Source organism: Mobula hypostoma, chromosome 7 (assembly GCF_963921235.1).
Source record: "Mobula hypostoma chromosome 7, sMobHyp1.1, whole genome shotgun sequence".
NCBI classification, from domain to species: domain Eukaryota; kingdom Metazoa; phylum Chordata; class Chondrichthyes; order Myliobatiformes; family Myliobatidae; genus Mobula; species Mobula hypostoma.
The window spans coordinates 142,228,886-142,255,025 of NC_086103.1; the positions used below are offsets into that span (position 1 = coordinate 142,228,886).

The 26,140-nt window shown below is 38.4% G+C and overlaps 1 protein-coding gene across 4 annotated transcripts in view; it reads right to left on the reverse strand.

Moving 5' to 3' along the window:
• Window positions 1-1,271: 1,271 nt before the first annotated feature.
• LOC134349612 (palmitoyltransferase ZDHHC20-B-like) overlaps window positions 1,272-26,140 on the reverse strand; it is a 79,835-nt gene continuing 54,966 nt past the window's right edge. For 2 of the 4 annotated variants that reach the window (XM_063054189.1, XM_063054187.1), the window contains 6 exons: window positions 21,336-21,468; window positions 20,940-21,066; window positions 15,178-15,267; window positions 12,112-12,221; window positions 3,838-3,904; window positions 1,272-3,409 (listed from right to left, as the gene is read on the reverse strand). In XM_063054189.1, coding sequence (XP_062910259.1) covers window positions 3,843-3,904; window positions 12,112-12,221; window positions 15,178-15,267; window positions 20,940-21,066; window positions 21,336-21,468 — 522 coding nt within the window. In that variant the 3' untranslated portion in view covers window positions 1,272-3,409; window positions 3,838-3,842. Of the gene's footprint in view, window positions 3,410-3,837; window positions 3,905-12,111; window positions 12,225-15,177; window positions 15,268-20,939; window positions 21,067-21,335; window positions 21,469-26,140 lie in introns of all 4 variants that reach the window. The other 2 variants (XM_063054188.1, XM_063054186.1) reach the window with 1 other exon arrangement.

Genomic DNA, 26,140 nt, shown 5'->3' on the forward strand with positions numbered 1-26,140 from the left:
CTACCCTCCCTAGGAGTAGGCGTCCTGCAAAGATCACACCATGCAATGCTGAAGCATGTGAAAAAGAACCCAAGGGTAACAACAAACATGTGCAGAAGTCTCTAAAACTTGCTTAAGTGTCTGTTCATGTGTCCACTGTAAGAGAAACACTGAATAAAAATGGTGTTCATGGAAGGACACCATGGAGGAAACCACTGGTCTCTAAGAAAAATATATTGTTGCATGTCTCAAGTTTGCAAAAGACCATCTGGATGTTCCACGATGCTTCTGGAACAGATGAGACAAAAACTGAACTTTTTGGCAGAAATGCACACTGCTATGTTTGGAGGAAAACGGGCACTGCATACCAACACCAAAACCTCAACCCAACTGTGAAGCATAGTGGAAGGACAGCCATGGTTTGGGGCTGCTTTGCTGCCTCAGTGTCTGGACAGCTTGCAGTCGTTGAGGGAACAATAAATACAAAATTGATTCAAGACACTTTACAAGAGAATGTCAGGGTAGCAGTCCGTCACCTGAAGCTTAATAGAAGTTGGATGGTGCAACAAGATAATGATCCGAAACACAATAGTAAATCAACAAAAGTATGGTCTAAAAAGAAAAAAAATCCTGTTTTGGAATGGCCAAGTCAAAGTCCAGACCTTAACCTAACTGACATACAGTGGCATGACCTAAGAAGACTGTTTATTCAAGGTATCCCAGAAATATTGATGAACTGAAACAGTTAGGTATGGAGGAATGGTCTAAAATTCCTCCTTGCCATTGTGTAATTCTGATCAGTAGCTACAGGAAATGTTTGGTGGAGGTTATTGCCGCTAAAGGAGGTTCTAACTGTGAATGATTAAACAATGGGTTCAATAAAGAAATGAAAAGTACAATTGTTTATGTGTTATTAATTTAGACAGATTGTGTTTGTTTATTATTGTGACTTATATGAAGATCAGACCACATGAGTAATTAATGCAGAAAACCAGGTACCTGCAAAGGATTCGCAAACTTTTCTTGCAACTGTATATTTTGTCAGTTATTAATTATCACTGGGTCCCTGGAACTCCTTCCCAAGAATAGCATGGGAATACCTTCATTAAGATTGCAGAAGTGAATCAAGTAGATAGTTCACCATCACTTTTTTAAAGGCAATTATAGATAGGAAATAAATGCTGGCTTTACCAACAATGTCCAGACCAACCTACCCCCTTAAAAAAAATGAATGAATAAATATTCTCATTAAACAGTAACAAGATCTGCATAATGTTTAAAATCATTGCTGGGTTTTATTTATTCTCTGCATTAACTGACAAGACTGACTGATCAAAATAAAAAATTGCAATATATGAATAGTGTAGAGGTTGCAGAAAATAGTGCAAAGCAAGCATATGATATGTGCCTGCTTTTTGGACAAAGATAAATTATACAACTCCAATACATATCATGCTAAGTGAAAATGTAATTTAGCCATGTCTGCTGGTTTTAATTTGATTACATTTTCCTTTTGTTTATAACTGAAACCAATGTTAATTCAGCATGGCTATACTCAAATTCCATAAATCATCAGCACAAAATAGTCAAAAAGATGCTGATAAAGCTATATGCAGTGCACTTCATTTATATTTCAATTTATATTAAACTATATTCAAACACTATCAACATATTTGGATAATCCATTGGTAAACATCAATACAACATTGACTGTTGACCTGATATTAATGTTGCATTCTTATATAGTTATCTTTTCTTTGATAAAATTGCTCATTAGCTTAATACTGTAATAGATTTCATGACTGCAAATCATTTTTCAGTTTAATGTCACAGAGCTTACATACAATAGTAAGTATTATCATAGCAAAAACTTTAGTTTAGTAACACATTTGTGGCTACAGAATGTATCTAAACCCTGATGAAAAAAATTTTAAGGTAAAAAAATTCAATGTCAAAGTTATGCAAACATACATTACTGTGATTGTAAAATACATTCATTTATCGTGGTTATGGTATAAAAAACACAGAAGTTGAGAATATGTTCAATGATTGATTCTTCCATTTCTTTTATGAACTTTCTTATTTAGACACTGCAAATATTAATCCAAGGTAAAATTTGCAGAAGACAACCCATTAAATAATTTACGAATTACCTATAGAAGCCAAATGTGTTTGAATTAGAATCTGCCTCTTTTCAAATTTTAATTCTGATGTATACATTTTGTTTGGTTGTCCTAGATTGCAGCTTTTTTATATTTGACAATTACAGTGTTCATAAGGTGTACATGGTGAACACAGTAGAGTTTCCATCCACTTTTCAAGATATTGAAAAGTTGAATCATGAATTCTATTATCTGTTAAAATACATTTTAATCAACACCACCTTCCCAATCCATTTCAAATTTATGTCTAAATTAATTGTTATCTTTAGGAAGTTATTAACTATATATGAATGACTAGAACTATGTAAATTAATAAAAAAGTTCATTTACTATATATATAAAAAGACAACTAGTAATCTTGATAATTAGTGATCTTGATAACATATAAAAAAAGGAAAACTAAAACCACGTGGCATTTGTAAACCACTGTTCATTCAGAGCAATAATAAATATGTGTTTCATAAACAGTAACTGCTCTTTGGTGCACAGCAGCTCTGATTAATATACATACAAATACATCAAACATTAGTGCAGAAAGTCTGTTTTCCAAAATTTCTTGCATAAATTTAAGATAATAGCACACCCCCTCAAACATTATTGGCTTTTGCTTAAAATACAAACCTGCATCAGCATTTGATTTAATGTTATAGCTTGTAGTCACTTATAATTTTAAGATCCTTGCAGGTATAGTGCATGATTATTCTAAAGTTTAGGATCTTGCATCCCATCTCTATGTTGGATCTGGTTTATATATTGCTTATTAAAATGTTATTACTAGAACAATTCCTTTCAGTGCCTTTTATTTCCTATAACATTATAGCCTGGTAATAGGCAGAGGTAAAAGTCAACTCGTGCTAGATTACACACATCTGAACAGCCAATCAAATAACCAAAATATAGCAGTGTGATTGGATATTTCAAGTCACAATTACAAGCTACCTACTCTAAGACTATTGTGTTACAGGATACAAATTATATTCAGTTTTATTATCTGGTGAGCTGTTCATGTGCAGCAGACAATCCAGAGCCCATCCTACATTTGTATCACCTATCAGAGTGTCAGTGGACAGACACTAAGCAAAAAGTTATCATTTAAGGCAACAAGCTATGGTAATTTTAAATGCATTGCCTTTCTCAACATAGTGGTATTACTGTTAATGACTGTTTCATAGCACATAAAATCTTGATGCAGAAGTTGGTCATCAGTATCACACATCCAACAGTTTCTTCAAGAGAAGTGAGCAGCATTCTGATTTTAACATCTGGTACTGGAAACATCAATGGAGAAACATTTATACTAGTTTTAAAAGTAGCAAAACATAATTAAAACAGGATTTAATCTTTTAATGCATTTAACACAAAATCAAGTGTACATATTTTTTTTTCTGCTTAATTCCCCTGATGAGAGTGGCTGCAAATACTATTTCAGATTTTCTATTGTCCTTTAGGGGAGAGAAGCAGCAGGGGAAAAAAGTGATCATGTGAGAGTACCATGGTTTAAAAATGTAACAAAATAGTTAAAGTAGCCTCTTTGACATATATAAAGCCTAATTTAAAAACATACTGCAAAAATAATAGTAACTACAATTTACTAATGAATTAGAGCAACACATTTGAGTTGAATCTAGCATATGACTGATCATATTTCTATTTTGATGTTTCCATAATTAGAAGCAGTAACATTTATTAATTTTACCTTTGCTACGTCAAACGTTTTGTAGGTTCCTGGTCAACTGAAACATTTTGGTTTGGAACTGCAAATGCTGGGGAGATAAGAAATAAGCATTTTGAGCTTAAAACTATTCATGTCAATGGAAAGATGCGAAGATCTAGACATGTTAAAGCAAACATTTCTTGGTGAAGCAAACCCCAGTTCAGCTGGAAAGATCCAACAAATTCAGGTCATGGGCCTAGAAGCTCTTTACAGTGCAGGAGACCTCTGGGAAGTTGAAAGGATAGGTTGCCAAAAGAGCAGTCTTCAAATATGTAGAGGATTGCAAACTTCAAGAGCTAGGACAACATAGAGAAGGAATCTGGCCCAAGGCAGACAGGAGGGACAGTGAACCTGGAGAGTGGGTAATAATTTATGTTGGGCTTGGAAGTAGGAATCTGGGCAGACATCAGTGTTCAGGATGGCATTTTAGTCATTAAATACCAGATTAAATACCAGGTAGCTTCTGCCCTTTCATAAACAAACAAAAGCTTTTGATTTGATATTCAAATAATGACAAGGCTAATGGTGTTCATTATTAGTTTTATACAATACTAACATAAATTCTGACAAAATTAAATGCACAATTAAACACAGAAATCCAAAAGATGCTTAAAAGATTACCACCTTATTGTCTGCCTAATATGCAGAACATGAAGAGTATGAAACTGCTCATCAACTTGACAAGTGTTAATCACTACCAAACAAAATATCTGATTGTGAAAATCATCAACGATAAGTGTTGGACGTCAGTTCTTCATACTTGTTTGTTGCAGCCAGATATTGTATAAAAATTTAAGCTCTTTCTCAAGAAAAAGTATTCTACTTTCTTACTTCTTTAAATACAATAATTTATTTCAGACTCTTTTACAGGAAGGATGTGGAAGCTTCAGAAAGGGTATAGAAGACCTTTACCAGGATGCTGCCTGTGGGAAAATTTATACCCAATCTTTCGGAACAGCTTGCTCCATTGAGGCAGCTAAAAGAAAAGAAAAACGAATGGAGCTGGAATCATGAACAGGAGAAAGCAAGGCAAAATCTCAAGAAAGTGCTCACTAAAGAACTGTGTTGAAATTCTATGATGCTAAGAGACCCATCAAAATCTCATGTGATGCATCTCAAGCAGGCTTAGGGGCAGTATCACTCCAGAAACATGATAAGCAATGGTTACCAGTGGCATATGCATCTCGTTCATTATCTGATCCAGAAACAAGATACGTCCAAATTGAAAAAGAATTGCTCAGCATTATGTTTGCTTGCGAGAGATTTCATCAGTTTGTATCAGGGTAATCTATTGATGTTGAAACTGATCATAAGCCTCTGATTGCATTGTTTCGCGAACCCTTAAGTGACTGTCCTTTTGTGATTTCAGCGAATGATGATCAAATTGCAAAGATATGCACTGAATGTGTCATACACACCTGGAAAATTCATGTACACAGCTGACACGCTTTCCAGGGCTGTGGATCCAACAACAAAAGACAGTCACAGGGACACTGTTGATGTTCAGGCATTTGTTAATATGATCATAGAGATTGTATCTGTTTCTGCTGAAAAGTTGGAACTGTTGTGTCTTGAGACAGAGAAGGACAAAATTCTCAGTCAGGTAATACAAGTGGTGATGGATGGATAGCCAGATAATAAGCATGACTGTACCTCAGAAGTAAAAGAATATTGGAACCACAGATCAGAACTTTCTGTTGTGGATGGGATATTGTACAAAGGTAGCAGAATTGTGATTCCTAAAAGTCTCCGAAAAGAAATGCTTGGGAAAATTCATGACGGCCACCTAGGTATTGAAAGATGTAAGACAAGGGCGCGAGAAGTGATGTATTGGCCCAGGATGAATCAAGAAATTACAGAATTAGTGTCTTCTTGTCAAAATTGCCTTAAGTACCGACCTAGCAACCCTAAGGAGCCACTGCATCCACATCCTAGTCCTCAGAGACCTTATCAGAAGGTAGGCATTGATCTTTTTGTTAATGACAACAAAGATCATCTATTAGTAACAGATTACTACTCATTATATCCTGAAGTGTGTGGTCTGAGTAGAACAACTGCAGAGAATGTAATTACATGCATGAAATCAGTTTTTTTCCAGACATGGTGTACCTGATGAAGTTTTCAAAGACAATGGTCCACAATTCAATGGTGAACGCATGAGACATTTTGCTCATGAATGGGGCTTTGTTCATACAACACTTAGTCCATTTTTCCCTCAGTCCAATGGATTAGATTATGAAGACACGTAGTCCCCTTTTATTGTCATTTAGTAATGCATGCATTAAGAAATGATACATTATTTCCTCTGGTGTGATATCACAAAAACATAGGACAAACCAAGGCTGAAAAAACTGACAAAACCACATAATTATACATATAGTTACAACCCTGCAACAATACCATAACTTGATGAAGAAGTCCATGAGCACAGTAAGGTTCAAAGTTTCTCAAATGTCCCACATCTCACACAGACGGGAGAAGGAAGAAAAACTCTCCCTGCCATGCCGACCACAATCCGACTCTGAGTCATCCGAAAACTTCGAGCTCTGATCAGCTCCCCGACACCAAGTACTGAGCGCCATCTCTGTCCGAGGAATTCGACCTCTTTCTCGGTCGCCAAAAGCAGGCAAGGCCGGGGATTTTGAGGCCTACCCTCTGAAAGATTCCCGACCACACAGTAACAACAGCAGCGGACGGGCGTTTCAGAAATTTCTCCAGGTGTTCCTCTGTGGTTTCACATCTGTCTCCATCAAATCAGAAATTGTCTACGGCCCCTATTTAACAGATACAACATAATTTTTCACTGGAGAGCTGCGCACGCGCAGTGTGCTGCCATCTTCTCCTCCCGCCTCCTTAGTTGAGAAGTCAGTAGGAATTATCAAGAAACTGATGCACAAAGCAAAAGATAGTGGAGGTGATTTTTATAAAGCTTTGTTAGCCTATCGCAGTACTCCACTTGAATGTGGATTTTCACCTGCTCAGCTTTTGATGGGACGCCGTTTGAGATCCAATCTGCCAATAGATGAGAGCCTTCTGAGAACAGAGGAAGGTAAACAAGTGAAAAGATGGAAAGATGAACACAAAACAAAGCAGAAAATATACTTTGACAGATGTTCTCATCCATTACCTGAACTGCACCAAGGAGATGAAGTAAGGATACAAGGCAAAATGAATACATGGACACAGAAAGCTACAGTACTTGAAGAAGTACAACCCAGAGCATACATGGTCCAAACAGAAGAAGGAAAACTGTTAAGAAAAAAATCGCAAAGACCTTAAGAAAGAGCCAACTTCAGAGTTTCATTTAACTGATGCAGACCAGACAAAACGTGAAAATAACAACGAAACAGAAGAACTGTGTGAACCACTTCGAAGGTCTACTTGTGTTTGTAAACCCCCAGAGAGACTGATAGAGACATGTTAAATTATGCATTTGCTCTGGTCAATGTTGCTAATTGTTTTTCTTTTTAAGGAAAGGAAGATGTGATGATTTGACGTGTCAGAATGTGATTGGAGAGAGTTCTGAGCATGCGCAGAAATGATAAAATGATAGAGAACATGGCACTGTAGAAACGTGGTACGGTTGTTGCTGTACATAAAAGTTCTATGTCTTCCAGAATGTGATTCTTTATTAATAACCCATGGTACATATAAATATAAAGAACACAACACTGCCTAAATTAATTAGTGGGTATGAGTTACAAAGAGAGGTTGAACTTCATTTTTTTTTTAAAAGAGAGTTTGAACAATCTTTGGTTGGTTTTCTGCAGCATCAGAGGCTGAGCCTGATAAAAGTTTATAATTTAAAAAACCTTTTTTAAACAAAATGAACTTTATTCATTAAAAAATATTTTACAGGAATTATATTTTCCATGCCTTTTCATTCTGTACGTTCAAAGTCAATGCTTCCTGTACTGTTCTATTGCATTCATACATATCAATAACACTGCTATGTCTCATGGCACTCTGGAGTGGTGTAATAATAATTAAGGGGCTTCCTCCCCCAACCTGGCCCCTTCCTCTCCAGTAGCTGAAGAACCCTATGCTGTGGCCCTTCCCCACTGAGGCACTACATTGGCTGTACCAAATTTCAGTGCGTCCCTCAGCATGTACTCCTGCAGCCTGGAATGTGCCAGTCAGCAGCATTCCTCTGTGGACATCTCAAAGCGCTGGAAGACCAAAGAGTGTCTTTCACTGAGTTGATGATCAGCCAGCAGCATTTGGGAACAGTCTATAGATCAGAGTCCTCTGTCACACAGTTGCTTGGAATGAACTGTGGCTCAGGCCTTTTCATCTTTCTCCACACCCTCTTCAATAGCCAGAGCTCTACACACCATCCTTACACATCTGGAGAAGAAGGATGCTTATGTGAGAATGCTGTTCTCACCCTTGGCTTGAAAGTTTACTGTTTTTTTTGGGAAAATATGGAATTAACACAAGTAAAGAAAAGATCTGGGGAAATTTTGGACCAGAAAGAAATGGACCAGAAGAGATACATGGAAATTAGTATTCAACCACTATTATTAATATTTTTATAACAACTATTATCATTATTCAGTTTAATAGAGTGGAATTACAACTGCACATAAACATCTATCTGAGTGCCTAATTATTTTCTATATTACCTCAATGTGCACTTATGAATGTACAAATTAATATAGATTTACTCACATTAAAAATGGAAAAGGTTATATATGTAAAAAAAAGTTTGTGTATTACTTGTGAATACCTTATCCAAATAAAAATTAAAAAAAAAGAGAATGCTCTTCTTGGACTACAGTTCAGCATTCAACACCATAATTCCATCCAGGCTCGACAAGAAGCTCAGAGACCTCGGCCTTCACCCTGCCTCGTGTAGCTGGATCTTGGACTTCCTATTAGATCGCCAGCAGGTGGTAAAAGTGGGCTCCCTCACCTCTGCCCCTCAACACAGGTGCCCCTCAGGGCTGTGTCCTAAGCCCCTCCTTTACTCTTTGTTAACCCATGACTGTGTTGCCACCCACAGCTCCAATCTGCTAATTAAATTTGTTGCAGATACTACATTGATTGGCCTAATCTCACATAATAATGAGGCAGCCTACAGAGAAGAAGTCATCACCCTGTCACAGTGGTGTCAAGAAAACAACCTCTCCCTCAATGTCCAAAAACAAAGGAGCTGGTTGTGGACTACAGAAGGAATGGAAACGAGGGTTGAGAGGGTGAACAGTTTTAAGTTCCTCGGCATACACATCACTGAGGATCTCGTGGTCTGTACATACTGGCTGTGTGGTGAAAAAAGCACAACAGTGCCTCTTTCACCTCAGACGGTTGAAGAAGTTTGGTATGGGCCCCCAAATCCAAAAAACTTTCCACAGGGGCACAATCGAGAGCATCCTGACTGGCTGCATCACTGCCTGGTATGGGAAATGTATTTCCCTCAATCGCAGGACTGCAGAGAGTGGTGCAGACAGCCCAGTACACCTGTAGATGTGAAATTCCCACTATTCAGTACATTTACAAAGATAGGTGTATAAAAAAGGGCCCAAAGGATCATTGGGGACCGGAGTTGCCCCAACCACAAACTGTTCCAGCTACTACTATTTGGGAAATGGTTCCACGGTTTAAAAGCCAGGACCAACAGGCTCTGGGACAGCTTCTTCCACCAGGCCATCAGACTGATTAATTCATGCTGATACAATTGTATTTCTATGTTATATTGACTGTCCCGTTGTACATACTATTTATTATAAATTACTATAAATTACACATTTAGACAGAGACATAACGCAAAGATTTTTACTCCTCTTATATATGAAGGATATAAGTAAAGTCAATTCAATTCTTTATCAACCCACAGTTGGCAAAGAGGCGTGCTGCTGTCTCTTCCTCCACTACAGCCATTGCATGGACAGCGTTGTGCTGTGCGAGTGATGCTCCGGGCATACTGGAAGAATCTGACTGGGACATAATCATACCTGATGGTGAAGGGGACACTAGATTGGTTGGGCCAGTTGCCGAAGAACATGGTCTTGCTCTTCGTGCAGGTAACTCTGGTTCCCAATGCCAACTTGAAATGGTTGCAGATGCTGATCATCTGTGAAATGACTTCAGTTCTGAGCAGAAGACAACGACGTTGTCCATGTACAGTGAGGTTTTCACTTGAGTCCCTCCAGTGCCTGGCAACATCAGCCCTCTTATGCTCTTGCCTTTCTTGTTGACTTTGGCAAAGGGTTCTATATAACATACAAACAAGACAGGGGAGAGTGGGCAACTTTGCCTGACCTCAGACTTGACGGGAAAGCTATTTGTTTCCCACCCACTGATTTGGACTGCACTACAGATGTCTGTGCAAAGCATTTGGGATCCAATTCTTAAATCCTTCCCCAAAATCCAATCTGGAGAGTACATCCATCATGTATGTGTGTGATATCCTGTCAAAGGCTTTCTCCTGGTCCAAACCGATCAGGCAGGCGTCTACCCCTTCTCCTGCATGTGGGAGATAGTGCCACAGTGGCAAGAAGCTGTCAGGCACAGCACAGTTTTGGTCTGGGTGGATCACCTGAGCCAGAAATATCTTGAACCTGTTGGCTATGGCCTTGGGCAGGATCTTATAGTCTTCATACAACTGCAAAATGGGTCACCAATTCCTGATGTCATCCATTTCCCCCTTCTGCTTGGACATGAGGGTAATCATGCCCTTCCTTATGAGTTGAAAATGCTGCCAGCTAGAAGCACTGCACTGTACACTTACAGCGGGTCTGGACTCATCCACTCCCACAGAGCCTAGTACAACTGAGCCGGCAAGTTTATAAAATTATGAGAGGCATATTTGGGATAAGAAAAGCAGAATTTTCTTTCTCTAAGGTAGAAAATAAATGTCAAATACTAGACAGCATCTATTTAAGGTGTTGAGGGTGGGGAGAAACGATTAGAGTAGATGTGCAGGGCAAGTTTTTCTCTGTTACAAAGAAAGTGGTAGGTGCCTGGAGGGGGGCTGTCAAGTGTAAGTGTAGTGGTGGAAGCAGATATGAAAGTGGAATCTGAGAGGCTTATAGACAAGACATAGGAATATGTGGGGTATGGAGGGATAGGGATCATGTAGAGGCAGTCAGATTTAGTGTTATAAGGCATCATGTCTAGTGTTGACATCATGGGCTGATGGGCTCGTTCCTGTATTCTACTCTTCTATATTTTATGTTCTCTCTTTACACCTCTTCCACATGTGATTTGACATCAAATTCACCCTCTTCAATTTCTCTCTCCTTTTCTGTCCGTGCTCTATTAATTTTGGAATCCTCAAATCTGTTTGGTTAAGGAGGATACAGTTAAGTTCTGTTCAGTCAGGTTACTAGTGCCTGTTTTCTCTTATTGTGCCATTATCAGCTCTTACTTTCAAGAACTGCAGTCTAAAATGTCATTATATTAAAATATGTAAGGAAACATATAACCAATGCATGCATACTGGTTGTTTCCTTTATCCAGGAAATTATAACCCATTTAAGTAACCTTAAAGTAATTGACCATTTACATGCCCCCCCCACCCTATTTTCAAAGTGGACTAGAGGGAAAGGTTTTGACCACATATTGAATTATATTATAATAGTTTATTCCAAATAGAAGCAGGCTAAATGTCATCAAAAAGCTAAGGAATTCAGTGCATAAAGATAGAAAAAAGTGAAAATAAACTGCGAAATAATGTAGGATGGGAGAGAGTAAACAGCATCACCTTGTTCCCATAGATTGGAGAGAGAGTAGTAGTAGTAGTGTGAATGTAAACGTTAAATATTTAGATGTATGTGAACTGTGACACTTCCGGCATTAATGATCCAGGCAAAGTTCATGTTATCATTCAAGATCAAAGTGGCTAAGTGCATAAAGAAAAAGAGTTTTAGAAATACAGTAGGCAAATATATTTGGAAATTTGAAATAAAAACAAGAAAGGCTAAAAAAAACTCAGCATCTGTGGAAAGAAAAACAGTTACAGATTCAGGTATGAGACCCTTCATCAAAAGTGGGGGAAATGAATAAACCATGAGTGGTTCCAGCATTTTCTTTCTTTTAAATTCAGAAACAAAGTTTCAGTTCGGTGTTATATACAAGTTAGATCTCTAAAATGAATTGTAGAAAGATCTGAGGTCAGATCTGAGGCAGAATACATCTAGCAGCATAATGGATTGGTTTATTTTTAGAGCTCAATTAGTAGATGATGGATTGTTAATCATCTGATATCTTTTTAAGGTAAAAGTTGGAATGTCGCGTCTAGAAATAATTCATTACCCTTTGAAGCATCTTCTGACTCTTCATCCACCCACTGTAGATCATTCCCTCCTAACAATCGGTTCTGAGATTCACTCAGTGGTCTCGGAGGAAGTGACTGTCCATCTGTACTGCTGTGATAAAGAACAGTAAGACTATTTACAATTCTTACATTAGAAAAGACAATTTTACTGTAGTAAATCAGCTCAAAGTGCTTCACAACAGTAAAAAACAGAAAAAATAACCAAAGCTGAAGGAGGCAATTTTAGAGGAGATGAGCTAGATTTTTAGTGAGCATTTTTAAGGGTCAAATAGCAGTGACTGGGCCTGAACAGCTGAAGGCATATTAAGGAGTCAGGTGGGGCACATGGGAGACACAATATATATAGGATTATAGTTAAATGGGACACACTGGGACCAGTACATTTTGGTCAATTAAGCAACTGCCCCAAATAGCTGAAGTTTAGTTAAAAAACTATAAAAAAGACAAACTAACTGTTGTTTAAATGAATAACAAATTATACACTTAAATGAAATACAGAACAAATTAGAACACTACCAATACTACCACAGAACTATAAAATAGTTATTGACGCTGATTAGTTACGCTGAAGTGTTTTTGATTGACTGTAAATGAACAAAATCAGTGCAGACACTTCGTGCAGAATATGGACTGCCTTCAAACAGTGTCTTTCAATGATGGCATCCTCCAAATCTTCATTTTGATTGTAACATTTCTGATAATTGTTGATATCTTCAAATTCTTTATTGTTCCTAACTTGAAAGTAGTGAAATAGTTTGATTTTCACTCCTGGCCTGAATGCTTGAAACCACAGCAAGCAAGATAATTTAAAATTGTCTTACTGCTTATTTCTCGCCAACTATCAGCGTCAAAAATTACTACTTTTTGAACACAAACAGACAATGATACTATTTAAAAACTGTTCGCTCTAAGCGCGGTGTAGTGCATAATGCCCACACAAGTGCATGCAGACAAACGCAAATATATATACAAACGCACACATACATTTAGGTGAGAGTAGTGGAATGGGGTGCATAGACTATGAGGGAGGGAAGAGAGGAAAGAGGGGAAGGAATGCCTGGGAGGAGTAGGAGGGAGGAAGAAGTGCGTTGGGGAAGTTGAGAGAAAGAAGTTGGGGTGAGGTGTCTCTTTTCCCACTTCCCTTGCTCTCCACCCTTTTTCTTTCACCTTCTCTTTTTACAACCCCTCCCACTTGTCTCTCACCCACTGAGCAGGGAAGCACAGACTTATGAAAGACATAACAGACTTATCATGTAAAAGACTTGCCATAAGATAAGGATGCATAGAGTTGGGGGTGATGTATTAGCATGAATAGAGGATTGGTCAATCAAGAGAAAGCAGAGAATTAGGATACATGGATGTTTCTCTGGTTGGCAATCAGTGGTGAGCAGTGTGCCACAAGGGTCAGTGCTAAGCCTACAACTGTTCACAATATACATTAACGATCTGGAAGAGGGGACAGTGTGCAGTGTATCTAAGTTTGCTGGTGACACTAAATTGAGTGGAAAAGCAAGTTATGCAGAGGATGCGGAGAGTCTGAGAGAGATATAGATAGGTGGGCAAGGGTCTGGCAGATGGAGTATAATGTTGGTAAATGCGAGGTCATCTGCTTTGGAGGAAAAATGAAAAATCAGACTATTATTTAAATAGTAAAAAATTGCAGCATGCTGCTGTGCAGAAGGACTTGGGAGTGCTCATGCATGAATCACAAAAGGTTGGTTTGCAGGTGCAGCAGGCTATCAAGAAGGCAAATGGAATATTGGCCTTTATTGCTTGAGGGATTGAATTTAAGAGCAGGGAGGTAGTGCTGCAACTGTACAGCCTACTGGTGAGGCCGCATCTGGAGTACTACATGCATTTCTGATCTGCTTACTTAAGGAAGGATATACTGGCTTTGGAGGTGGTAAAGTCGAGGTTAACCAGGTTGATTACAGAGATGAGACGGATAGACAATAAGGGACTGTACTCGCCGGAATTCAGAAGAATGAGAGGAGATCTTATAGAGACATATAAAATTATGAAAGGGATAGATGACATAGACGCAGGAAAGTTGTTTCCACTGGTAGGTGAGACTACAACTAGGGGACATAGCCTCCAGGTTTGGCAGAGTATATTTAGGACAGAAATGAGGAGGAACTGCTTTTCCCAAAGAGTTGTGAATCTGTAGAATTCTCTGCACAACGAAGCATGGAGGCTACCTCAGTAAACATATTTAAGACAAGGATGGATAGATTATTTCATTGTAGGGGAATTAAGGATTATGGGGAAAAGGCAGGTGGGTGGTGATGAGTCCATGGTCAGATCAGCCATGATCTTAATGGTGGAGAAGGTTCAATGGGCCACATAGCCTAACTCCTGTTCTTATGTAATAGGAATTCTCAAAACTTAGTGTCTGTAGATGAGGCTAGTGGTGAGGAGGGAAGAGATTAGGCAAGTCACATATAATCAGTCCTGCTTATCATGTCCCAGAAGTGATCTTATAATGGGGGTTTCCAAACCTGCCTCCTGTGAGAAGAATGGCTGCCTCTCTTTATCTTAAGTGTGTGAAGCTTTAAAGTGTGTGGGGATTGAGGGTGAGATTGTTATGTTCCAATATTTAAAAGCTGACCCCAACTTCATGTTTGGGGATTAAAATGCAGCCCAAATGCATCTGAAGACTTGGTCAAATACAGTGATTAGGTGGTCAAGTTTGAAAGAACTTTCCAAATGATTAAATGGGCCAGCCATAGTTGAACTAATGAAGCCTATCATATAGCAACCAGCATGTTTAGTGGTATTACAAAGGATAGAAGAAAATATTAAGCTTATTTTCATAAGTTAGAAGTTTCAACATCCTCACAAGTTATTTCAATCTTGTATTTCAATAAGCATTTATTCTTGCTAATTATTGCATTTGGAAATTTATCTATCACTGTTGGCTTGAACAGTTTTGCAATTGAGCCAACAAAAGCAGTTCAAAGCATTTGCAAATGGAGTTAACTAAATGAAGTACTGGCTTAATAGGTACTCATATTAAGAGAATAATACAAAAGTAGTATATATACTTTTTAGCTGATTCACTGTGGTTGGTTGTATTCGGTTGCTCTACATCTTGGCTGACCAGGCGCGTTGGATAAGAACACCCATCACCTAGGCTGAATGGTAAAAACAGACATGTAATACATTTTCGTCAACAGCAAACAGCAAATCCTCATGAAAGTAAGCAGATTTGAACATGGTTTAAACACTGTAAATTAATTTTATACATTAGAGTAATTGAATTGTACAGCATAGAAGTGGGCCCTTCACCACAAACATGCTAACCTTTTGCCTGCACTCTTTACCTTGCTTCTTTAAATGCCTGTCTAAATGGATCTTAAACATAGTAATTGTGTCTGGCTATGCCCTGTGGCAATGAGCTCTGGATATCAATCATACTCGGTGTAAACAAAAACTTTCCCCTTAATTCTTCTTTAAATCTCATCTTAATTTTTTTTTGACACCCTTTTGCTTTGGTACCCAATATTTTAACTATTGAACCTACCGAGGGTGCTATGAACTATGGAAGTCAGGGAACTATGAACTTCAACTACAAGCTCCCACGGTTCATTACCATCCTCTAGCACCCTATTTATTATGTTCAAGACCCATTTGACAACCCAAAGTGTATCACTTTGCTTTTATTGAGAGGAAATTTCATCTGCCAGTGCTTTACCTATTTTATTATACAAGCTATAACCTGACGTAGCCTTAGACAACCTTCCTTGCCCTCCATGACAGCACCAACTTTCATTTGCAAATGTAATCATACCTACTATATTTACATCTAATTCAGCTTTTATTCCTGTGACACATCTACAATATGGTCACAGACCTCTAATCTGAAAGAACCTTCCAACAAAACTTCTTGCCTTCTATCACTAAACCAATTTTGGAACCAATTTATCACCTTACCTTAGATCCCATGTGTTTTAAACATTTGGACCTGCCTTCTATGCAGAACCTTGTCACGTACCTTACTAAAGTCTGTTTAAGAAAACATCCACCATTCTGTCTTCTTCAATATTTTCAGTTTGGGGACAATTAAAACTTGAGCAAGATAAACTATTGTTTCCTTTTAATACTTATCAGCAAACACTAAAAAAAATCTAAAGCAGGAGAAAATCTGCAGATGCTGGAAATCCAAGCAACACACACACAAAATGCTGGAGGAACTCAGCAGGCCAGGCAGCATCTATGGAAAAAAGTACAGTCCATGTTTCAGGCCGAGACCCATTGGCATGACTGGAGAAAAAAAAGGTGAGTAGATTTAAAAGGTGGGGTGAGGGGAGAGAAACACAAGGTGATAGGTGAAACTGGGATAGGGAGGGATGAAGTAAAGAGCTGGGAAGTTGATTGGTGAAAGAGATACTGTGCTGGAGAAGGGGGAGCCTGATAGGAGAGGACAGAAGGCCATGGAAGAAAGGGGGGAGGTGATGGGCAGCAAGGAGATAAGCTGAGGGAGAGAAAACAGGATGAGGAATGGTGGGGGGGGGGGGCGGTGGGTGGCATTGCCAGAAGTTCGAGAAATTGATGTTCATGCCATCAGGTTGGAGGCTACCCAGACGGAATATAAGGTATCGCTCCTGCAACCTGAGTGCAGCCTCATCACAACAGTAGAGGAGGCAATGGATTGACATATTAGAATGGGAAGTGGAATTAAAACGGGTGGCCACTGGGAGATCCCACTTCTTCTGGTGGATGGAGTGTAGGTGTTCAGTGAAGGCGTCTCCCAATCTATGTTGGGTCTGACCAATATATAAGAAGCCACACTGGGAGGACCAGATACAGTAGATGACCCCAACACACTCACCTGGAAGGACTGTTTGGGGTCCTGAATGGTAGTGAGGGAGGAGTTGTAGGGGCAGGTGTAGCACTTGTTCTGCTTGCAAGGATAAGTGCCAGGAGGGAGATCAATGAGGAGGGATGAATGGACAAAGGAGTTGTGTAAGGAGTGATCCCTGTGGAAAGCGGAAAGTGGAGGAGGAGGGAAAGATGTGCTTGATGGTGGGATTTTTTGGAGATGGCGGAAGTTCTGGAGAATTATGCGCTGGATGTGGAAGCTGGTGGGGTGGTAGGTGAGAGCAAGAGGAACGCTATCTCTGGTAGGGTGGCGGGAGGATGGGGTAAGAGCAGATATGCATGAAATGGAACAGATGCGGCTGAGGGCAGCGTTGATGGTGGAGGAAGGGAAGTCCTCTTCTTTGAAAAAGGAGGACATCTTCTTCGTTCTGGAATGAAAAAATTCATTTTGAGAGCAGATGCGATGGAGTCGGAGGAATTGAGAGAAGGGGATGGCGTTTTTACAAGTAACAGGATGGGAAGAGATATAATCCAGGTAGCTCTGAGAGTTTGTGGGTTTACAATAGATATCAGTGGATAAGCTGTCTGCAGAGATAGAGACAGAGACAGTGAGCTCGAAAATGAGGAGGGAGGTGTTGGAAATTGACCAGGTAAATCTGAGGGCAGGGTGGAAGTTGGAGGCAAAGTTGATAGAGTCCACGAGCTCCACATGGATGCAGGAAGCAGCACCAATGCGTTGTCGATGTAGTGTAGGAAAAGAGGGCGATGGTCACCAGTGTAGGCTTGGAGCATAGACTGTTCCATGTAGCCAACTAAAAGGCAGGCACAGTTGGGACCCATATGAGTACCCATGGCTACACCATTTGTTTGAAGGAAGTAGGAGGAGCCAAAGGAGCAATTATTAAGAGTGAGGACAAGTCCGTTAGATGGAGGAGAGGGGTGGTGGAGGGGAACTGGTTGGGTCTGGCCTTGTAGATTTTTTAAAGACCTTGTAGAATAAAAATTCCACTGTAAAAACTGAACAGTTGGGACTAATTTTGAGGAAGTTAAAGAAGCTGCTCGATTTAAAGTGGAGAATGGGTAAATCTGAACGTTGGGGTGGAGTGGGCTATTGTATGGTAGGTTCTAAAAATCCACATAAGATGTTCAAGAGAGTGCAAGTGGCAAGATAGAATACGACAGATAGCATATATAGGTTGGGTCTGGCCTTGTAAAAATTCTTATGTAATTTTTTAATATTTCATTTATCAGTTAGTAAATGGATTAATTTATGGCTTCATACAAATTATACGTGTTTCAAAATTTTAATCACAGCTTGATTTATGTTTATACTATGTTAAAATATGACATCACTTTGATCCTTTAGCTTTTAAAAATGAAATAATCAATTAGTACTTTTTATTTTTCTTAAAAGTTTCACAGGATAAAATATCGTTCCAGAGATCATTCTTCAAGACTTCCTTGATACAGGGTTTTGAATAGGGCATTATTAAAGTCAAGCCTATGTTCAATAGCCCTTTCCACATGTATGATTAGCTTTTGCTTTCCTTGAAGAGTACAGAGGCCAAATGTGACATTATTATTACCCTAAGTGAGATTATTCTCTTTTCTCTGAACCTATTCTTAAAACCCTACGATAAAGGCCTTAGGTTCCGTAAATTTCCAAATTTTAGTCCCAAATAATTATGTTAGGCTCCCTATTTTCATTAAATTCTTATACTCCCACAATTCTCAGCTGCCATTATGTGTGCAGGTCGAGTTTGCTATTACAATTTCTGGTTCTTCCTTTTAAAGGATTTACATTTACATCGCTATGTCTACTTTTTGCAATACTTAAAGGTTCTCACAATTTTTTTATACTGTTAAAGAAAATATAAAATGTAGTAAATATTTAGCCAGTCAAGTCAAGCATTTTGTGGAGAAACACAAAAAGAATGTTTTAGATTATTGGCAGTTTAATATTAACAGTTTAGTTTTCCAGAGATACAACATCTGTTGAGTACTTTTCTATCTTACTGCAGATTCCCACATCTGGATCTCTGCATTTCTTCCTAGATTAATGTCTTATTCTATCTGGCCTTTCTCACTCTCTTGAACATCTTATGTGGATTTTTAGAACTCACCATACAATATCCCACTCCAACCCAATGTTCAGCTTTACCCATTCTCCACTTTAAATTTAGCAGCTTCTTTAACTTCCTCAAAATTAATCATAACTGTTCAGCTTTTACAGTACAATTTTTATTTTACAAGGGCTTTTATGTACATTCCTTAAGAAATTATGATTTCATTAAATACTTACTTTTAGCTTCAGTCACACATTTAATTTCACAATCTTTCTCAGTAATCTCACAACATACAGTACTGTGCAAACGTCTTAGACACATATATGTAACTAGGTGCCTAAGACTTTTGCACAGTACTATATAGCCTAGTATTATATAATACTATTGTCAAATTAAAAATGAAAGCAAAAGGACATATATTGTTTAGAAACATACATAAAATTACAGAGCAATCCTGAAATGATTCTAAAGTAGCCAATTTAGAAAATTAATCTATCAACTGTTACGTGTTCTCCTCTTGTTATTTCTTGGGTCTCTGCATGTTGAGTCTACATTCTGATTTCTTGCAAAATGAATCTCCCTATACCTTTATCATTATTATCAGTGATTTCTAACCACCTTTCTTAGTTTTCCTATTTAAATAAAAGATAAAGTACCCTGAAATGACCTGCAAATAATAGCTACAAGATCAAACTCACTTGTATCTCTGTTTCTTCCATCAATTCATCTACTGATGAATTCACAATACAATACTGGGAAATAATATGCCCTTTTTTTTTGCTATTTTCTTCCCCTGGTCTTAATAAGACTCCTGTCCTTAAATTGCTTGTTTTCATTCATTTCACTACTTTACCCTATTCTTCAGATATCTAAAATTACCTTCTGCCCCTAAATAGAGTTTAGCTTAAGATTGCCAAACAATTTAAAAATAATTCCAAGTTAACTAAGGCTGTAATCACCCTATTAAACAGTAACAGCATGCCAATATTATTTAAGTAGTCCAAAGGACTCATTGATTTTTAATGTTAAATGCTCCAATAGAAAATGCTTTGTCAAATAACCTTTAATGGTACAAATTAAAATTCTTGTATCTGAATCCTGCACTGGGGGTTAAAATCCCGAGGGAGCCTGGCATTGCCAGAATTTGTAAAAATGGCTTCCTGCAGGAAATCAAAATGGAGTTAATTGATGTTAAATTTTTGTTTTAATTAATTCCTTTTATATTAAAAGGCACAATTAGTTTGACAGCTTATTTGAATGTCCTAACTAACTTGTCTTGCCAGTGGTCCTGTATTATTTGGGGTTTTCTTTATCTGAAAGGAAAGGTATGTACAAGTATGATGTGTGTCAATTTTTTGACAATACGAACAGAGGAAGTTACAATTGGGCTGGCAATCTCCATGACAACCTCAGTTCTTAATAAATGAGCAACTGCCGATGTCACACCCTTTAATACCTGACCACTAACCACACCTCTTTAGCCCTGAAGATTGTGTCATCTCCGGTGTCAAACTGTAGAAATGATTCTCCAGAATAAATCACAATACCCATCCCTCTGACTTCAGTTAAATTTTTGGTTCAAAGTTTGAGTTGCAAACTTCAAACAGAGATGTGGTTATCTGGGATTATATTATTCAGCAAAACTCCCACTGGCAGTGCATTCCTCCATGACATCTCTGATGAAATTAGTTTTCCACACAACTTCATCTCATTTGTTTTTTAAATGAATTAAGACTAATTTATTAATTGATTGGATGTATTAAACTTATGCATTTGAATATATGAATTAAAGACTTTCCCATTCTGCACAAAATTCTCACTCAGCAGATTTTCAACTTACCACCAACTTAAGAATTTTGTTCACCCTATGGTCTGTGATCAGTGATCATGTACTTAGTTTTTCTCTGAACCAAACATACCTTGTAAAAATAGGCAGCAGCCAATATTTTACTTGATCACCATACACCTGTTTTATATTTTTGGTAACTCCAAGACTAAATCCATTTTTGTCAGGACCATTTCGAAAAACAGGTGCTCGGAAAGCCTCTGGGGAGGGTGATAAAAGTGCCAGGTTAACAGCAGTACAATATTGTCATCAAATCAAAAATATAATATATTTTTGTAGACTGATATCCTGCTGCGTAAATTTAAAGTGGAAAGTCCTTGACATTAATTGGTCAGTCACAAAAAAGAATGTTCGCATTCTCCTTTCTTGACCAAAACAATTGTAAGAGGCATTAATGCAAAATATGATTGCTGTGTGTTTTTAATTTTGGAAATTAGATTTGATTATTTGAGTAATTAAAGATTCTTACCTATTGTAGACCTGTTTTTGCTAACCAGCCAGCAGTGGTAACTGAAGAGTGACAGTAAACTGATGAAGAACATTGCCGCCACAAAGAAAAGAAACAAGACATGGAATTTTGCATGTGTATCTGGCAGATCACCCTATAACAGCAAAAATAACTTCAGCTACACAGTAATAATTATAAGCATAACTGACAGTAAGCTAATGTAGTAATTTTCTAACAGTTTTCTTTCAATGCTCTACTTGCATTGTTAAATCTAACTTTTCTATATTTATTTAAAAGCAAAATGTTATTGATATTTTCAAGTCTTCAGAAATACATAATTTGTTAACAAATGCCTGAATCATTAACTGGTTTTCCAAAGACTTAAGTTAACCGTAGCTTTCTCCTAGAAAATGACAATCTTTTTAGGTTGCATCAAATATTAAAGCAACCCTGCCGACCTTTATTTTAACCTGACATTCAAATGGGAAGTTCAGAATCCACCCAATCACCATGACGTTTACAATACTACTTTACAGGGTAGAAAGGACAGTAGAGTTCCTTCCAGCTCCAAGGTAGGCAATAAATTTCTTCCACTATTACAATCAGCCTGATCCCCACAGGGGATCCTCCTGACCACTATCTCTTGCTCTTTCCCAACACCCCTTCACCCACCGCCAACTCTTCTGGCCAGTATTTGCTCTTTGCTTTCAAATCTGTGAATGGAATTTCCCGATTTGATGAATTCCCTGATCCAGATTCCATGATCAAATCCACTCCTCCCATAATCTTAATCTTTTGGAAACCAAAAGACCTCTAACCTGCGAATCAGATTGCTTGTGGTTAGTAAATGCACTTGAAGGAGCCCTGCAATTAAATTTGTAGGACCTCTGCATGAACTGTTCTTGACCTATGCAACTCCTATTCCACAAAGGAGCATCCTCCACTCTAAAATACGGTCCAAATTTAGTGTGCTATCCTCACAGCTATACTTTAGGTACAGCATCGGTGAAAAATCTTTTCTACTGCCTCATGCATACAGCTCACGCACATACCTGGGTACACAGCAAATGCAACTTTAAAAAAAATCTTCAAAATGTGGTAACAGGAAGTAATCTCTAGAGTTCTGCCCATCCACCAAAACTGACCAGTGTGATTAAATGTCATGCCTACAGTAGTAACATGCCATAGTAGTAACAGCAGCAGTAACAGACACAAGAGAATGCACATCTGTAAGGAGGTGGGTCATCCACATTATGGCTGAAGGAAGCCTCCAGGTGCAGAAATGAGGGACACATATCACTGTTCTCAAGAAAGTAAAGGACTCAAGTTCCAAGAGACAAGAAATTTAATAACTTCACATGTTTAAACTGAACCAGCAACAAATTTGCAGCTGCCAACACAAACAATCCCATAGCACTCAGACAGGCACATCATTCATTACATTGCCACACATTTCCTAACACTCTTTCTTCTACTGCAAGAGAAGATAGCTCACAGAGGCAGATTGCAGCAGCTGACTGGAGAGTAAACTTTATCATGTCCCAGTCTTTCTCATTTGCAGTAAACAGAATGTCACAGAATTAGCTGCATAACAACCAGTGACAAGTGATGGATTTGGCATATTGTTGAATTTTCAGGACTGCTTTAATAGAAGTGATAATATTTTGATAATGCTGGCTGATGGATAGTGGTAGGTCATCAGCCATCTGGAGCTCAGAATGTCTTCAACTTCCACACGTGTGCAGTCAAACAGTGTTCTGATTGCGCTGAAGATCAGAAGCTAGCAGATCCTATCTGCTCTATTAAATCCAACAGTAGATCAGCAATAGTTGAAGCAAGATTCACTTATTATGTTATTCCACAAATGTGGCATACTCAAGATGCATTATGGCAACCCCATTAGATGATTGTTAATGTTTTAATACTTTTCATTATTTTTTTAGAAGTATTTTTTAAAATACTCGATAGATTTAAATATCTCTACCAGGGGTATCAAAACTTAGTCCTTGGCAGCCAACCTGCTATCAATTAGGACATACAGGGGAGCAATGCCTCAGGATACGATGTTTGATGCCTACTTATTCCCTGGACTCTAACTCCATCACACTTGATGGCTGTTGGGTGCACATTCTCAATCTGTTCAGCAAGCTAAATAAGGAACATCGACTTCTCTAACTTCCGCTAATGCCCCACCTCCCCCTTGTAGCCCATCTGTTATTTATTTTATACACACATTCTTTCTCTCACTCTTTTTCTCCCTCTGTCCCTCTGACTATACCCCTTGCGCATCCTCTGGTTCCCCCCCCCACCTTGTCTTTCTTCCCGGACCTCCTGTCCCATGATCCTCTCATATCCCCTTTGCCAATCACCTGTCCAGCTCTTGGCTCCATCCCTCCCCCTCCTGTCTTCCCCTATCATTTTGGATCTCCCCCTCCCCCTCCCACTTTCAAATCTCTTACTAACTCTTCCTTCAGTTAGTCCTGACAAAGGGTCTCGGCCTGAAACGTCGACTGTACCTCTTCCTAGAGATGCTGCCTGGCCTGCTGCGTTCACCAGCAACTTTGATGTGTGTTGCTTGAATTTCCAGCATCTGCAGAATTCCTGTTGTTGTGAAGCTAAATAAGGAGTCTAGTTCCTCACTGATGCATATGCAGCCTTTAATTTGTTTTTCCATTCACAGAAACAATTTGCTTGGTTTTGCTAATTTTCTCATTAGTTGTAATCTCAAGATTGTCTCTGTTGGAAAATGTTTAATAGCAATGCTATTGAACATTAAAGGAAAATGATGAAATCTCAAAGATGTTTGCTGTAATTAGGCAAGAACTATTTCTGTGTTTGAGCCCTGAACTTACGAGTGGTTTTCTAAAGTAAATCACTGAGTTCTAAGGGATCTCTGTTAGCATTTACCAACTTCATCCTCTTCCCCTTCTGTTCTTTCTTGTTGTATGCGCACACATTTTGACATTGTTGATAGAAGAAACATAAAAGGCACACAAATACTACAGTAATCTGAATTTTCTGGACATAGAATCTCATCATTATCACTCTCCAAGAGGTTGTTATTGATCCAAAAGCTGGAGTTTTAATTCTGCTCTCCAGCACAATTAAGACAGGAATGATGATGGCCTTTGTTCAATTGGTACAACAGAGCAAGTATAATGACAGTGCAGTGCGTCTGGATGAACAATCAAGATGAACATTTCATGCAATTCTGCTCAATGCATTTCATTGACCATAAGGATTACTTACTATCTGTTCCAGAGCTTTGAGTCGCTCTGGATTCACGCACTGCAGATATTACTCTTAGTTTAAGAAAGCCGGCAATCCTGGTAAATTTGCACGTCAGAATGCTTGCTGGCCTTTATTAAAATATATATTAATGCTTTGGAAACATAGACATGGGGAATTTTTACCTAGAATGGATACTTGTTTTATGAAAAAAGCTTGGACAGCATTAGGCTTACAGAAGAATGTGAGAAAACTTGATTGAAACACCAGGTTCTGAGGGATCTCAAAAGGGAGGACAGAGAAGATGTTTACCTTACAGTAGAATCTTGGACTGTGCATTTAAGACAAGAGACATTACTTAAAAAAAATGCTTTGAGTTTCAAGCCTTTGGAATTCTGTTTTTTGAAGGGTAACGGAAGCAGAATCATGAATATTTTTAAGATACTGATAGACACACTATAAGCAAGGGGATGAAAGGTTATTGCATGTGTCCTGTCAACAGTTAAGCAGAATGCAAAGTGGAGACTACAGTCTGATCAGCCAAGACCTTCAAGCAAGTCTGAAGGGGTGGATGGTGTAGTCCTATTTCTAATTTGTATCTCAGTTTTATTATTACTCCTTTCTGCGTAAAGAACACCTGTGGTGTCAAACAGACAGGAGTGAGCACAAATTGAGAGATCTGGGATTTATTCATTGGCATTGCCAAGAATGATTCAGAATTTCAGGCAGAGCAATCCAGACACAGACCAGTCTCAGTTATCACTGCCTTAGGAATGTTAGCTAAATCTCTTAATACAATAAGGAAAAACAGAATATGCCCGAAACACTCAGGTCAGGCTTAATACATAGAAAGAGAAAAAGTATTAACGTGTTAGACAGAAAACCCTTCATCAGTAATGCTTCACCTCCTGAATATTTCTTGTATTTTCTGTTTTTACTTCCGATTTCCAGCATCTTTTTAAAATCACTAACTTCTTAAACTTGATACAATATTCTTCAGACAGTTGGAAGCAGGAACAAGTCTCTAATAAGACACGAGGTTCAGTTTCCCGACTACAGTCTTCTTCTCTCTCTCCTGCAGCAGCACAAGTAAAGGACCCAAAATAGACAAGAATCCAATGCTATCTTCATCTCAGCATTTATCCAGACTTGCAAAAGATTTGGAAGCGCAAGACTCTTTAAAAAGTACATTTGGAGAGCATGTTATCAGCGTTTTCCTGTGCATGACTTACACTATCCATAACTTCACAAGTACAAAGTGGGTGTTGCATGTGGATTGACATCACCAGAATACAAAGAAAATCCCACTGTGTACAAATATGTAATATAACTGATTTTATGCTATAAATCAATTGTTTTGAGTATAACAACCCCATAATACATTAATGAACTTGAGGCTCTTGCAACCCAATAATGTTTTTTTTAAAATTTGTGTTGGCATGAACTATCACAGACCTGGTAGCATTGTCTGAATTTCACATGGGTTCCAGCAAAACAAACTGATAAAACTGCTTTGAATCTGTTAATAGATCCAGGACCTGTGCTTTTGACAGAGCATACACAGAAAACCTAAACTTGCATCTATTTATGAGTAAGGC